Source organism: Neofelis nebulosa, chromosome 15 (assembly GCF_028018385.1).
Source record: "Neofelis nebulosa isolate mNeoNeb1 chromosome 15, mNeoNeb1.pri, whole genome shotgun sequence".
NCBI classification, from domain to species: Eukaryota; Metazoa; Chordata; class Mammalia; order Carnivora; family Felidae; genus Neofelis; species Neofelis nebulosa.
The window spans coordinates 3,663,094-3,678,653 of NC_080796.1; the positions used below are offsets into that span (position 1 = coordinate 3,663,094).

The 15,560-nt window shown below is 37.7% G+C and overlaps 1 protein-coding gene across 1 annotated transcript in view; it reads left to right on the forward strand.

Annotated features, from left to right (window-relative positions):
* The first annotated feature begins 420 nt into the window (after positions 1-420).
* LOC131496458 (ankyrin repeat domain-containing protein 26-like) overlaps positions 421-15,560 on the forward strand; it is a 62,503-nt gene continuing 47,363 nt past the window's right edge. Inside the window, 5 exon segments of the mRNA XM_058702016.1 lie at positions 421-446; positions 1,578-1,748; positions 3,955-3,988; positions 4,568-4,703; positions 14,422-14,635. Coding sequence (XP_058557999.1) covers positions 421-446; positions 1,578-1,748; positions 3,955-3,988; positions 4,568-4,703; positions 14,422-14,635 — 581 coding nt within the window.

Genomic DNA, 15,560 nt, shown 5'->3' on the forward strand with positions numbered 1-15,560 from the left:
CTTGTAACTCACTGAGTTTCCTTAAAACTGCTATTTTTGAATTCTCTTTTGATTAAATTACAGATCTCCCTGTGTTTCCGATTGATTACTGGAATATTATTGTGATCCTTTGATGGTATAACATTTCCTTGATATTTTATATTCTTTGCAGTTTTGCATTGCTGTCTTTGCATTTGAAGTAGCAGTCACCTCCTCCAATCTTTAATGACTACCTCTTCAGTGTGTCCAAACCTGATTTTTTTGCTCCGGTGGGATGCTGGAAATTCTCTGCAGGACACCTGGTTTTCCAAAAAGGCTCTCTCATCCACGGGTGATTATCTTAGAGAGTGTTTTCCAGGGAGGGGCTCACCGATGTGGCTGAGAGGGAGGGGCTGGAGGCGCTTTATGGGCTATTGCTAGGTCCACAGATTAGACTGTAGTATGTCTGCCTGTTACCTGATGCACGGGTAGGCAAGACTTGTCCTCGGTCCCTTGGAATACGGTGCTAGATCCCCACAGCTCCTGCAAAGGCAGTTTTGCCCGTGGGTGGATGAGATGCCAGTTTGTTGTAGGTGGGGAGACGCAACAACGTACATCTTGTTCAGCTATGATACTGATATCGCTCTGACATATGGGTATTTTATTTTTTTCTTTTTTTTTTTTTTTTAAATTTTTTTTCAACGTTTTTTATTTATTTTTGGGACAGAGAGAGACAGAGCATGAATGGGGAAGGGGCAGAGAGAGAGGGAGACACACAGAATTGGAAACAGGCTCCAGGCTCCGAGCCATCAGCCCAGAGCCTGACGCGGGGCTCGAACTCACAGACCGCGAGATCGTGACCTGGCTGAAGTCGGACGCTTAACCGACTGCGCCACCCAGGCGCCCCCATATGGGTATTTTAAAAGTAGTTTTCCCCCTAAGATATTTCCCTGATTTCTTCTTTCATGTTATATGGACCTCCTGCTACTTTAAAACTTTGTTGAAATTAAGCATTCTTATATTTAAAAGCAAAGCCCAAAATAGAGCACACATCTAGTTATTACTCCCATGTCTAAGAGTCACTGCCTTTAGGAAATGAACTCTAACTTTTTAGTGTAACCTTCAAGGTTCTTCAGAATTTCTTTCCTGACTGATCTCTTACTACTTGCTTCCATGTATTTTATGGTTTTTTTTCCAAGTTCCTATAAGCTTATACTTTTTCCTTTCAAGGCACCTAGATGCCATCTGTGTAATTTTTGTGCTCACATTCTAATCTCTAAGAAAATGGTTTTCTCCCGTTTCTTTCCCTGGCGACCTCTGCTGTTTATTTTCCCTCTTCAGTAAAGCCTTTCTCGTCCTCACTTACAGCTTTTCACATGTCAATTCTTACAAATCACATTGTATTCTAATTGTATATTTACCTGTGTTTGAAGCAACAGATGAGTATTTCCTTTTGTACGGTTGGTACTTCAGCACTGTTCTCTGAATTAATCAAATTAAGTCAGATGGGTAAAATTCAGAACTTGATGAAAATTGTCTTTTTATTCTTTATCAGTAAAATTATTAGAAAACATTGGCTTTTTTATGGCTTTTTAATGGCTTTGTTTTTTTTTTTTAAGGAGGGAACCTGGTTTACATGTGAAGAAGTTAAAGAAAGGTGAAAATGAAAAAGGGACATCAAAAGGATCTGTGATCACACCAGTGTTGCAGAAGTCAGATTCCCTAACTGGTGGTCCACTACAAAAGAATGATGGCAGCCATTTCAGTGAAAAGGATCAGCATGAAAGCAGGTAAAATCTATAGATTCTTTATGTGCCTGTGAAGGAATTTTAGCAGTGATTACCTTTTGTGGAAATAAAATGCTGTAGTGCAGGTAGGTCCAAGCTAAAGCAAGAAATACTCAACATATCAAACACACTGCTTGAAAAGTTGTGATGAGGGTAAATGACTTTGTCAAGGAGCAGTTTGAGTAGTCACCATGAAGCATGGAAGATGAGTAAGTGTAAACAACTCCTTACAGCATTTTAATAGGGAAAGGTAATAGAGAAATGGATGATAACTGAAAAAGAATGTGAATTGCAAAGGCATTTTCTTTCTCTTTTTATTTTAAGATGGGAGCTTTTAGAGAATGTATTCTGTTGGAAATGATCAATAGAGATAGACATGGTTAGTTAATTTAATTTTGTTTGCATTTGCAAACATTAGGAAGTTTGTTGATTGTATTACATTATCTTTTAAAAATTATAGTAATTGTCTTTATTACTCTTATTCATGTGATTTTGTGCAAGAAGTTGATTTATTCTGAATTGGTTCCACAATGGGGTATTCTCATACAATTGAATGTGCAGATTTAAAAATATATATGTATGTATCCAAGTATATATATATATATATATATATATATATATATATTTGTATATATGTATATATATAAAATATATTAAATTAAATTAATTAATTTATTAAATTAATTAATTTAATTAAATAATTAAATAATTTAAAATAAGTAAATCAATTTAATTTAATAATTTAATTAATTAATTAATTAAATATATATTTATATATATGGCTGTATAATTTCTTATATGTATGTATATGTATATTTATTATATGTATATTATATGTATAATATACATATTATATTTTTATGTATATGCATATGCATAATATACAAATTATATGTATAATTTCTTATATATGTATATATAAGTATATGTGTATAAGTTCTATATGTATATATTTGTATACACACACACACTTATCATAAATGTATGCAAACACTGAGGCCATTCTGAATAAAACTAATCCTTCCTTGATGATTTTACATATCCAGTGCCTTTGATAGTATCACAAATAGCTATGATTGTGTTAGGGACTTTAAAGTATCTGGTTCTATTAAATTAATATTATTTAGGTTCTGGGGAAAGGGGAAGATTTTGTTTATTTACAATTGGAAAAGAAACTAGTAATCCATAACAGATTATTCCTTTTGGACTAGAGAGCTCTAAATTACCAAAACCATGCTTCCTGTACCAACAGTGCCATTGACACAGATTGTATGCTCAATAAGTATGTGTTAAATGTGGAATTAAACAGTGGAATGAATGAATGAATGAATGAATGCCTGTTGAGGAACTTCTCTAGAAGAAGCAAATCTTTAGTTTACTGAAAGTAGATTTCTCATCTTGCCAAGTATAAAGTCTCTTAAAAAATGTGTAAGATTCAGAAATTGTTATGTATCACTATAGCTAGAAATCGAATCATAATATAGATTCATTTGCTGTCATATTAGTTAGAAACACTGGAGTATTACTTTAACCACATAGTATAAAACACATGCTTTGAAGGCACATTCCTGGGTTTGAATTCAGGGTCTGTTCTTGGCCAGCGACGAGGTCTTCTTGGGAAAGTCACTTCGACTTTCTGTGCCTCATTTTCTTCCTGTGTAAAATACCTAATATAATAACCTACTTCATAGGATTGTTGTGGGGCTTCAAATACCTTGAAGACATGTAAAGTGCTCATAGTAATGCCTAGAGAGTAGTTGCATAGTGAATCTTCAACACGTTAATATCATGATTGTTAAAAAGGGGTTCTTTCATATAGGGACTTAACTTGCACTTTCCAAGTAGGTTTTAGTGCCAGTAAAAGTTTATTTTTAGTAAAATGACAACAACACAAACAATGGTATCATTCCTATCAAATAATGCAAGTAGCATTAGGATTTTCCTTTGCTTTTGTTAGTTAGTACCTAACGTTAGTACTTTGTTGTGCTTGCTTCAGCAGCACATATACTACAACTGGATACACCTAATCCCTTGTTAATATTAGCAGTAGTATGTTTTCTATGTTGTTTAATGTTACTCTGTTGTTTAATCCCCTTTGTAGAAAATTAGATTCAAATGCAGAGATTTTATATCAGAAACAATAGGTTTAGATACGCTTTGTATTTTAAGTATTTAATATTTGCCTGAAAAGAATTGTTTTTTTTTTCAGACCTGCAAAGAAAATTTCTAAGAAAAAGAACAAGGTAAGCAAAAGAGACAATGTAATTTTATTTTATTTATTATTTGTTTTATTTTTATTTTATTATATTATTTTGATACATATTTGTTAGGAATATTGTTCAGTGGCAAAAAATTACTTTATGAAAGATGTAGTGAAAAAATAGAAAATCTTCCTTTGTTGTAGAGACATTTGCTGTGAAAAAGTTATTTAGAAATACTAGCTATGGATAACAGTGTCTTTTTGATAAAAATCCGTTCTTTTAAAAAGTCTCTATGGTTTTGCTTTTAAATGTTCATTCACTTATTTTTAAAATGTATTTTGAGAGAGAGCACGCACAAGTAGGGGAGGGGCTGAGGGAGAGGGGGAGAGAGAATCCCCAGCAGGCTCCATGCTGTCATTGTGGAGGTCAACGTGGGACTCAAACTCAGGAACCCTGAGGTCATGACCTGAGCCAAAATGGAGTCGGATGCTCAACCGATTGAGCCAGTCAGGTGCCCCTGTTTTTGCTTTTATAAAAAGATGGCTATTTATCACTTCTCTACAACTAGTATATTTTATAAATATTTGGGGGACATTTTGAAATGGTATTATTCATTGGTAGGTCAAAAAGCAAATTACTTCTATGGATGATCTTGTCGACTTCATTCAGTCATCTGAAGCAGCTTCAGAGCATTGTGAGTTGCCTTACTCTAAGAATTTCATGTTGCTGATTGAACAACTTGGCATGGATTGTAAAGGTACGTATATTGCTGTAGTAATATGTGCACACCTTGCCTACTACTGCACCATAGAACACTGCTGTATTATAGAGCTGCTCATCTCAGAAATATGTTTTATATTAAAATAAAAGCAGAACTATTGTATCCTCTCAGCCAAAGAGTCATCATTTCTACTGTACCTTTCTTAGAGGGAATGGCACATCTAATGTGTTTGTTAACTCTGCTTCTCTTCTGTGCCTTCACCCAGTTCAGGTCATTATTTTTCTCCTAGATGACTGAAATAACTTCAGGACTGTTTTCCCTGCTGTTCTACCTCCCAGGACCTTGGTCTACACTGCAACCATAATTAGTATATGTTTTAAAACAATGTGTCTTTCATCATGGTACCCCCTTGCTTAAAGCTTAGCTAGTACTTCTCATTGCTATTAGGTTAAAGGCCACAGTCCTCTGGCTTCATCTTGTATTGTTTTACATCCTTCTTTCCGTCTGTGTCTTATCCACTGTTTTAGACATTTCTTCCTGTGAAAGAGCTTTTCGTTTCCAACATTTTTAGTTCATATATGAAGTTTAGTTCATATATGAAGTGTGTCATTTGATAGTTTTGACATATGTTTACACGTATGAAACGATAACCATAATCCAGACAGTTAACATATTCATCACCCTTAAAAATCTCATGTCCCTTCATATTCCCTTATTATGAAGCTGCCAAATTGTTTTCTAAAGGAGTTGTACGGTTTTCCATTCCCAACAGCAGTCTGTGAGAGCACCAATTCCTACATACATATTCATGAACACTTAGTATTGTCAGCTTTTTGAATCCTAGCCATTCGGATGGATATTTAGTATATATCTCATTATGGTTTCAATATACATTTCCCTAATAACTGATGAGCATATTTTCATGTGCTTGTTTGCCATCTGTGTATCTTCTTTGAATTGTCCAAATCTTTGGTTGTTTTAAAAATTTGTTTGTTTGTTTTCTTGTTGAGTTTTCAGAATTCTTTGTATATTCTAGACACAGTTCCTTATTTTGTTTTCTTTTTTTTGTGGTTGTTGTTGTTGTTGTTGTTTCCACTGAGGCATTTTATTTTCACATATGTATTACATCCCTAGAAAAAGAATCCCAGGATTTCCCCTTCTGTGTGTTTTCATCTTCCTTCTTCATGGTCCATGACTGTAGCTGAGGTGGTCAGTATAATGAAACCAAACTGAGCAGATTATTCTGCCATTTTTCTAGATCTTTGCATTTTCCATCAATTCTGGGGCCAGTCACTCCATGCTTGCTTAACCTGCCTGTGAGTTTCACAACAATTTACCCAACTCTTTTGATCATCAATGATTTTAAATTCACCAGTGTAACCATGCTTCATCATCACAGTTAGAAAGTGGACAATGTCTTTGGAGCATGGCCTAGTAAGAACCTGGCGTTTGCTTCTCTTTTCAGTATTGTTATGCTTTGGGAAGCATCTGCCACGACATTCACTTGCATCATGATGGTGGCACAGAAAGATGGTGGAAAGAGCTAGGTACAGTTCCTTTCTCACCTCTCTTTTTTTTGCAAGGTTTTTCTTCTCCCACTCTGTGACTTTTCCTTGTCTCAACAGTGTTCTTAAATTTTTTTTCAACGTTTTTTATTTATTTTTGGGACAGAGAGAGACAGAGCATGAATGGGGGAGGGGCAGAGAGAGAGGGAAACACAGAATCGGAAACAGGCTCCAGGCTCCGAGCCATCAGCCCAGAGCCTGACGCGGGGCTCGAACTCACGGACCGCGAGATCGTGACCTGGCTGAAGTCGGACGCTTAACCGACTGCGCCACCCAGGCGCCCCTCAACAGTGTTTTTAAAGAGCAGTTTTTCTTTTTGGTGAAGTCCAGTTTACACATTCATTTGTTCTTGTATGATTCTTGCTTTTGGTTTTCATATCTAAGAAATATTTGCATAGCACAAGGTCACAAAGCTTTTATCTCATGCTTTCTTTTAGAAGTTTTATAGTTTTTAGGTCTTACATTTAGATCTATGACCTATTTTATATTCTTTTTTTATTTGTGAAACAGAGTATGGATACAAGTTAATTCTTTTGCATATGGATATCTAGTTGTTCCAGCACCATTTATTGAAAAGGCTGTGTTTTCTCCACTTTATGCCATTGTTCCTTTGTCATAATAAGTTGGCCACATATGTGTGGCTTTATGTATGGGCTCTATTCTGTCTCATTGATCTCTTTGTCCATCTTTGTACCAATATTATGCTGTTTAAATCACTGCCAGTTTATAAGGATTTTTGAAATCAGGTAGTGTTTGTCGTCCTGCTCTGTTCTTTTCAGTGTTCTTCCGCTACTCTGGATCCTTTGCATTTCCACGTGAATTTTAGAATCAGTTTGTCTGTTTCTTAAAACAAACAAACAAACAAACAAACCACAACTCTGGTGGTCTTCTGGAAATTAAGTTTAGATTATGTTGAATCTACAGATTTATTTGGGGAGAATTGGCTTCTTGACTCTATTGAATCTTTTAACCCCTGAACAGAGTATATATCTCTCCCTTGATATAGGTCTTTTAAAATTTTCTCAGTAATATTTTGTAGTGTTTAATGTATAGGTCTTTCTGTCTTTTATGATATTAACTGTGATTATTTTTTTATTTTAAGTGCAATTGTAAATAATACATCTTAAATTTAATTTTTTTTAATGCTTACTCTTGAGAGAGCGACAGAGCATGAGTTGGGGAGGGGCGGAGAGAGAGGTAGACAGAATCTGAAGCAGGCTCCAGGCTCCAAGCTATCAGTACAGAGCCCGACGTGGGGCTTGAAATCACCAACGGTGAGATCATGACCTGAGCCTGAGCCCAGTGCTTAACCAGCTGAGCCACCCAGATGCCCTGAAATTTTAATTTTTGATTCTTTATAGCTAATATATAGAAATACAGTTGATTTGTGTGTAATGATTCTGTATCCTCCAACCTTGATAAGTTTATATGTATGGATATATTTAATATTAGAGAGAATACATGAGCAGGGGAGAGGGGCAGAGAGAGAGAGAGAGAGAGAGAGAGAGAGAGAGAGAGAGAATCTTAAGCAGTCCCCATGCTCAGTGCGAGCCTGACATAGGGCTCCATCCCATGACTCTGGGATCATAGCCTGAGCTGAAATCAAGAGACAGACATTCAACCGACTGAGTCATCCATGTGCCATAATACATTCATTTATTAATTCTAGTAGCGTTTTTCTTAATCCTGTCAGATTTTCTACATAAGCAAAGGTCATAAAATTCATTTTTAACTACTATTTTACTAACAATGGTAAATATTGTAGACTTGTAGCCAATACATTCTCTGTCACAACTAATCAGCTTTTCCATTGTACTATAAGAGCAGCCAATAGATACTGCATAAATTAATGGACATGGCTGTATTTTGATAAAATTTAATTTACCAAAACAAGTAACATGGACCATAGGCTGGAGATTGCCAACTTCTATTTTGTGACCATGTCCTTGCTAGTAGAGACAGTTTCACTTCATTTTCTATCTGGATGTCCTTTGTTGCTTTATCTTGTTTGATTGCATTGGCTAGACCTGCTAGTATAGTGCTGAACAGAAGAAGTCATTCAGTGAATGTCATTCCTGTCTTCTTCCTGATCTTATAGGAAATGCATTCAGTTTTTCACCATTGTTTATAATGTTAGCTATAGAGTTATCATGACTTGTTTTGTTTTGTTTTAAATCATATTGAAGTTCCCTTGTATTCCAGGATTGCCAAAAGTTTTTATCTGGAATGGATGTTGAATTTTGACAAGGAACTTATTTTATCTACAGAGATAGATACGGTTTTTGAATCTTAAACCAACTCTGCATTTCTGGGATAAACCCCATTTGGTAATAACAAATTATCCCTTAGCGTATTGTTAGATTCCCCCCCCACAAACACACATGGCTGTAGTTTAATTAATTAATTAATTAAATATAATTTATTGTCAAGTTAGCTAACGTACAGTGTATACATCGTGCTCTTGGCTTTGGGAGTATATTCCCATGATTCATTACTTACATACCACACCCAGTGCTCATCACAACAAGTGCCCTCCTCAATGCCCATCACCTATTCTCCCCTTCCCCCACCCCTCCATGAACCTTCAGTTTGTTCTCTGTATTTAAGAGTTTCTTATGGTTTGCTTCCCTCTCTGTTTGAAACTATTTTCCTCCTTCTATTCCCCCATGTTCTTCTGTTAAGTTTCTCAAAATCCACATATGAGTGAAAACATATGATATCTGTTTTTCTCTGACTGACTTATTTCACTTCACATACTACCCTCCAGTTCCATCCATGTTGTTGCAAATGGCAAGATTTCATTCTTTCTCATTACCAAGTAATATCCATTGTATATATAAACCACATTTTCTTTTCCCATAAATCAGTTGATGGACATTTGTGTTCTTTCCATAATTTGGTGATTGTTGATAGTATAAATGTTGGGGTACATGTGCCCCTATGAATCAGCACTCCTGTATCCCTTGGATATATGCCTAGTAGTGCAATTGCTGGGTTGTTGGATAATTTTATTTTTAACTTTTTGAGGAACCTCCACTCTGTTTTCCGGAGCAGTGGCACCACCCATGCATTCCCACCGACAGTGCAAGAGAATTCCCATTTCTGCACATCCTCACCAATGTCTGTTGTTTCCTGTGTTGTTAATTTTATCTACCCTGACCGGTGTGAGGTGGTATCTCAATGTGGTTTTGATTTGTATTTCCCTGATGATGAGTGACGTTGAACATTCTTTCATGTGCCTGTTGGCCTTCTGGATGTCTTCTTTGGAAAAGTGTCTATTCATGTCTTCTGCCCATTTCTTCCCTGGATTATTTGTTTTTTGGGTGTTGAGTTTGGCCAATTCTTTCTAGAGTATGGATACTAATCCTTTATCCGATATGTCATGTGCAGATATCTTCTCCCATTCCGTTGGTACCTTTTAATTTTGTGGATCGTTTCCTTTGAAGTGCAGAAGCTTTCTACATTGATGAGGTCCCAATAGTCCAATTTTGCTTTTATTTCCCTTGCCTTCAGAGATGTGTTGAGTAGAATTTGCTGTAGCCAAGGTCAAAGAGGTTGTGGCCTGTGTTCTTCTCTAGGGTTTTGATGGTTTCCTCTCTCACATTGAGGTCTTTCATCCATTTTGAGTTTATGCACGGTGTAAGAAACTGGTCCTGTTTCATTCTTCTGCATGTTGCTGTCCAGCCCTCCCAGCACCATTTGCTAAAGAGCCTATCTTTTTTCCATTGGATACTCTTTCCTGCTTTGCCAAGGTTTAGTTGGCCATACATTTGTGGGTCCATTTCTGGATTCTCTATTCTATTCCATTCGCCTTTGTGTCTCTTTTTGTGCCAATAGTATACTCCCTTGATGATCGCAGCTTTGTAGTAGAGGCTAACGTCTGGGATTGTGATGCCTCCAGCTTTGGTTTTCTTTTTCAACATTATTTTGGTTATCTGGGATCTTGTGGTTACATACAAATTGTAGGATTGTTTGTTCTAGCTCTGAGAAGAATGCTGGTGCAACGTTGATTGGGATTGCACTGAATGTGTAGATTGCTTTGGGTCATTATCGACATTTTCACAATGTAGCTTCAATGCCAACTTCGTGAAAGCTTGTCTTATCTCTCTACTGCTTGCAGTCCTGGATACTCCAAGTAAACTGTAAACATCCAGATCTGTGCCCACTAAAATGGCCATATACACTATTAGGAAACAGAATGACCCTTTTCAGGTCCCGGACGTAGTCATTTTCATTGAACCAGACTCCCATTCTTTCTCTGATACAAGTTCTGATGAAAGTGAACATTCATATATACAGCTGGTTCCAACTGAGAGGATATGCAGGTTTGAGAACTTGTGTTCACGTTACTCCAAGAGCGAATCAAGCATCATGAAATTTTCTCCCAAAATGTCAATCTGTGTAGGCTCAGTAATCTCCACTTCCTCAGATCACAAAAGATATCAAAATACTTTGAGGAATCTAACCTTCTTAACATTCTGTTTCTCCTTTCTTCCTTTAATCCTAAATGTCTAAATCTTCTCCTTACCTGAGAATGGTCTCTGGCTCATTTCTAACTCCTTGTCATGCAGCCAAAACATACGTTTGTAAAGTATAGCGGTGGAGGTAACAAATATTCAGACTAAAATAAGCAACCAGAGGAAAATCGAGAACATATTGTCCAATACCACCATGGGACAAGTGGTTCTCCTAGGGGTCCTTCTCAGCGTGGGTGTGGTGGACTTGATCTGCGCCAAGCTTCAGGGCCAGGTAGAAACTGCCGGTAAATGCAATAGGAAGGATTTCTGGCTGCCATCAGCCCAGAATAGGATGTGGGGAGAGGGGAAGGATGGGGACATCCCATGAAAGAGAATGCTGGCATATGAAGTCTCTGGCAGGACTAGGGTGAAAAGAGCCTGAGTAACTGAAGCTTAAGTGAGAGAAAGGGTCGCAAGAAGCTGGGAAGCGAAGTCAGAAGAAGGCTGATGATGTAGGTAGTGAGAAAAAGGTGGGGAGCTAGAACACAAAACTCATAGCAGGGGCGGAGATGAAGGGAGGAGAGACAGGTGCACAGGCATTGGGATTTCCCTTCCAGAAGGCCATGCCTCTGCCACTGCCGCCGCCTCCCGCTCCAGCAGAGCCTGGGGCCCGGCCCATGCCCACCTCAGTCTAGGGGGGTCGCCTCCTACAGCTACTCCCCCACCTTCAATTCCCGGCAGGTGGCGGACCCCGCCCCCACAAGGCCAAGTGCCTGCTGTGAGCCTGTGAACAAAACACCTGCTCTCCAGCCACTGCCAGGGTGGGGCGGGGCAGGGCGGGGCACTTGGGAAGCTGGGGGAGGAGCCACAAAGGCAGCAAGGAGCACCGCACTTCCCTCTTCTTTTTTAATGTATACATTCAGTGCTATCAGTCTTCATGTGAGTGCTACTAGGGTAGCACTACAAATTCTACTATGTTTTCATTTTCATTCAGTTCAGAATCCTTTCTATTTTTTTTTCTTTTTTCATTACTTCTTTGACCCAGGGGATATTTCGAAGTGTTCTGTAGTTCACAAACAGTTGAGTATTTTCCAGAGATATTTTTGTGCTTGTTTTTGATTTGATTGTTTTGTGGTCAGGGAACACACTATTATGACTTCAGGCCTATTGACTTCTTCCTTTTATTAAGGCTTATTTTTGACCCAGAACATAGTCTTTTTTGGTAAGTGTTCCATAGATCCTTGAGAAGAATAGTGGTGGCCAAGTCTACTATGCCCTTGCTGATGTTGAGCCTATTGAAATATCAGACTATAATTGTGAATTTGCCTATTTCTATTTTCAGTTCTATCAATTTTTACTTCATGTACTTTGAAGCTATTAACAGATACATGAACATTTAAGATTGCTCTTAATTGACCCTTTTATGATTATATAATGACCTGTTTACTGCTGGTAATGATTTTTTTGCTTGAAACTGTTTTGTCTGCTATTCATATAGCCACTCTAGCTCAGCCTTCTTTGGTCAAGTGTTAGTGTGGCATATCATATTTCTATCTTTTGAACAAATTTCTGTCTTGACATTTAAAGTGCATTTTGTATAGGTGGCATATAGTTGAGTCTTCCTTTTTTATCCATTTTGACAGTCTGCGTTTTAGTTGAGGCTTTTAGACCGTTTTCATTTACTGTGATTTTTTTTCAATATATGAAATTTATTGTCAAATTAGTTTCCATACAACACCCAGTGCTCATCCCAAAAGGTGCCCTCCTCAATACCCATCACCCACCCTCCCCTCCCTCCCACCCCCCATCAACCCTCAGTTTGTTCTCAGTTTTTAAGAGTCTGTTATGCTTTGGCTCTCTCCCACTCTAACCTCTTTTTTTCTTTTTTCCTTCCCCTCCCCCATGGGTTTCTGTTAAGTTTCTCAGGATCCACATAAGAGTGAAAACATATGGTATCTGTCTTTCTCTGTATGGCTTATTTCACTTAGCATCACACTCTCCACTTCCATCCACGTTGCTACAAAGGGCCATTTACTGTGATTTTTGAGATAGTTGATTTGAATCTGTCATCATGCTGTTTGATTTGCATTTGTCTTATCTGCTCCTTGTTCCCGTTCTCTTCTTTTTCTGCTTTCTTTTAATCGAGTAATTTTTATGATTCAGTTTTATCCATTTATTTATTTTTTCACGTATTCATTTATTCATGTATTCATTTTTTCACTTATTTATTTAGGCTTCCTAGCTAGAACTTTTCAGTTTTGCTGCTTTAGTTGTTGGTTTAGGGTTTATAGTCTATGGCTTCAGCATCACAGTCTCCCTTCCAGTAATGTTATACCACATCGTATATAGTTTAGGCAAATTACAAGAGTTGACTTCCATTTCTTCTTTCCTAGACAGATCCTTCCTGGGTCAGCGGGATTATAGTTTTCATGAAATTTAGGAAGATTTGGGCCATATTTTTTTCCTGTCCCTTTCCCCTGCCTCTTTGGGCAATTGTATATTTCCCAGTTGAAGTTTTCTCCCAGGTTTCCAATGTTAAACTTCAGTCTTTTGTTTTGTGATGTCTAATATGTGTTTATTCCTACCCATCGTATTGTTCATGGCTAACATAATTTACATCTCTGTAAGTGCTATTTGGTTTTTAAAACTATAGCTTCTATGCCTCTAGTTATCTTTTCATGCTTTGTTTGGAGATATAGTTAAGTTACTTACAAACAATTGGATCCTTTAATCTTGCTCTTACGAATTATTGGCTGAATCCAGAGTGGTGATCAGCCTAAGGCAAATTATGAGTTTTTCTATCTTAGCTAATGTGAATAGACACTGTCCCTCGTGCTGTGGGAGCACCAGGCAGTGTTTCCTCTACTCTTTTCAGATTTTTTTCCCTTGATGACTAGGAAGTAACAACCATGTATGCACTGGTTGTTACTCTGCTGAATAGCCAAAGGGGACCCTGTGCAGATGCCCAGGGTTCTTTCTGTGTCCTGCTTTCTCCTCTCCTGGATGCTGACCTGTCGTCTCTATCTGTCTTGACTTCACCACACTCTCAGTTTTGCCACCTTGACACAAGGAGTATGGTGAAATCTACTTAAATAATTTATGTCTCCTGTGTCGTAGCCTGAAAACTCTCTCAAGGGAATGAGTTTGGGCATACGTGTTAGGCTAACGTGTTTTGTTTTCAGGGATCATTGTCCTTCATTTTCTGAAGATCTGTGTCTTGAAAATCATGTTAAAATTGTATTTTGTCTGTTTTGTTTTTGCTTGCTTCAGGTAGGAAGATAGGAAGATCAATCAGTATGGGTTACCCCATCTTGTCCAGAAGTAGATTACAGTGGAACTTCAGCACATGCTCTAGACTGTCGAGAGTGCTTGTCTTCCTCCTTTGCTTAATTGCCTCCTGCTCCTCCTTCATTCCTCAGTATAGTTATCTCTTCCTCAGGGACATCTATCTTCCTTGGGCCCAATCTAGATCAAGTTATGATCACAGAACTCTGTCTTCTAATAGGAACTATCTGAATTTAGAATTACCGTTTGAGTTGTCTTTCTCCTTCACTAGACTTTAAGCTAATCAAGAGCCAGGGGTCTTCTCTATTGTATGTGTAGAGCTGAGTATAACATCTTCCAATGAAGGTATATATTTATTCAATGTTTGAATGAGTGAATTGAAGATGCACAGGCCTGTATATGCAAAAAGTACTCATCTATTTTATTTCTGTTTCTTCTCTGATGCAGATTATGCTGGCTTCTTGAAAATCCAAGATATACGTGTTTCCTATGAGAAATTAAGGAAACTTAACAAAAATCACTGTAAACTTCTTATGGGAAAAATGACAAAAATGGAAAAAATGGTTAGTGCACTACAAAACGAGCTACAAGAAACCAAAGACATGATATCACGGTTAGAGCATCAAAAAGTTGAATGGGAACGTGAATTCTGCAGTTTGAGGTACAGCATCTTGGCTTTAAGGAAATATTTCAACTGTTTCCTTTTTTCCCAAAGATGTGTAGAGGCAGTTTTGTAATTGCTGACTTACCTTATGGGATTTTTCTGGAAAGAATACTTGTTTAGTGTTGTGAGGTGTGCGATTCTTGGAAAAAACACAGCAAGTTCTTAACAGTGAATACTTCTAATACTTTAATGTATATTCCAAATCACAATTTTAATGGCCATATAAAAGTCCACCATAGTCCAAGAAACATCATTATTTAAGAGATTGAATTCTGCCTGTTTTTCATCTTTCTGTATTTTAATTAATGCTGTCAAGAATGTCTTTTATAGAAATCTGTTTCTACATGTCTGGTTACTTACTTGGAATCAATTCTTCAATATAATGTTATCTGGATAAGGTATAAAAATTTTAAAAAAGGTCTCTGATCCATATTTTTAAATTGTTCTCAGGAAAGTTTATATTACTTTCTGTACCTACCAACAGAGTATAAAATGGTCATTTTTCTCAAGACAGTAAAATTCCCCAAAATTGATTCCGTTTGCTTCTTAACATGCAGGGGTTAAAAGGTAAAGTGGGGGTGCCTGGGTGGCTCAGTTGGTTAAGCATCTGGCTTCGGCTCAGGTGATGATCTCGTGAGTTTGAGCCTTGCTTTGGGTGGGCTCGAGCCCGGCTTTGGGTGAGCACGAGCCCCGCTTCAGGTGAGCTCCTCTTCTCTCACTGTCTCTCCCTCTCGGTCTGCCCGTCATGGGATTCTGTCTCTCTTTCTCTCTCTCTGCCCTCGCTCACTTGCGTCATCTCTCTCTCAATAAAAAATTTAAACAAAGTAAAATGGGGGCGCCTGGGTGGCTCAGTCAGTCAAGCATCCGACTTTGGCTCAGGTCATGATCTCAGGGTTCGTGAGTTCGAGCCCCACATCGAGCT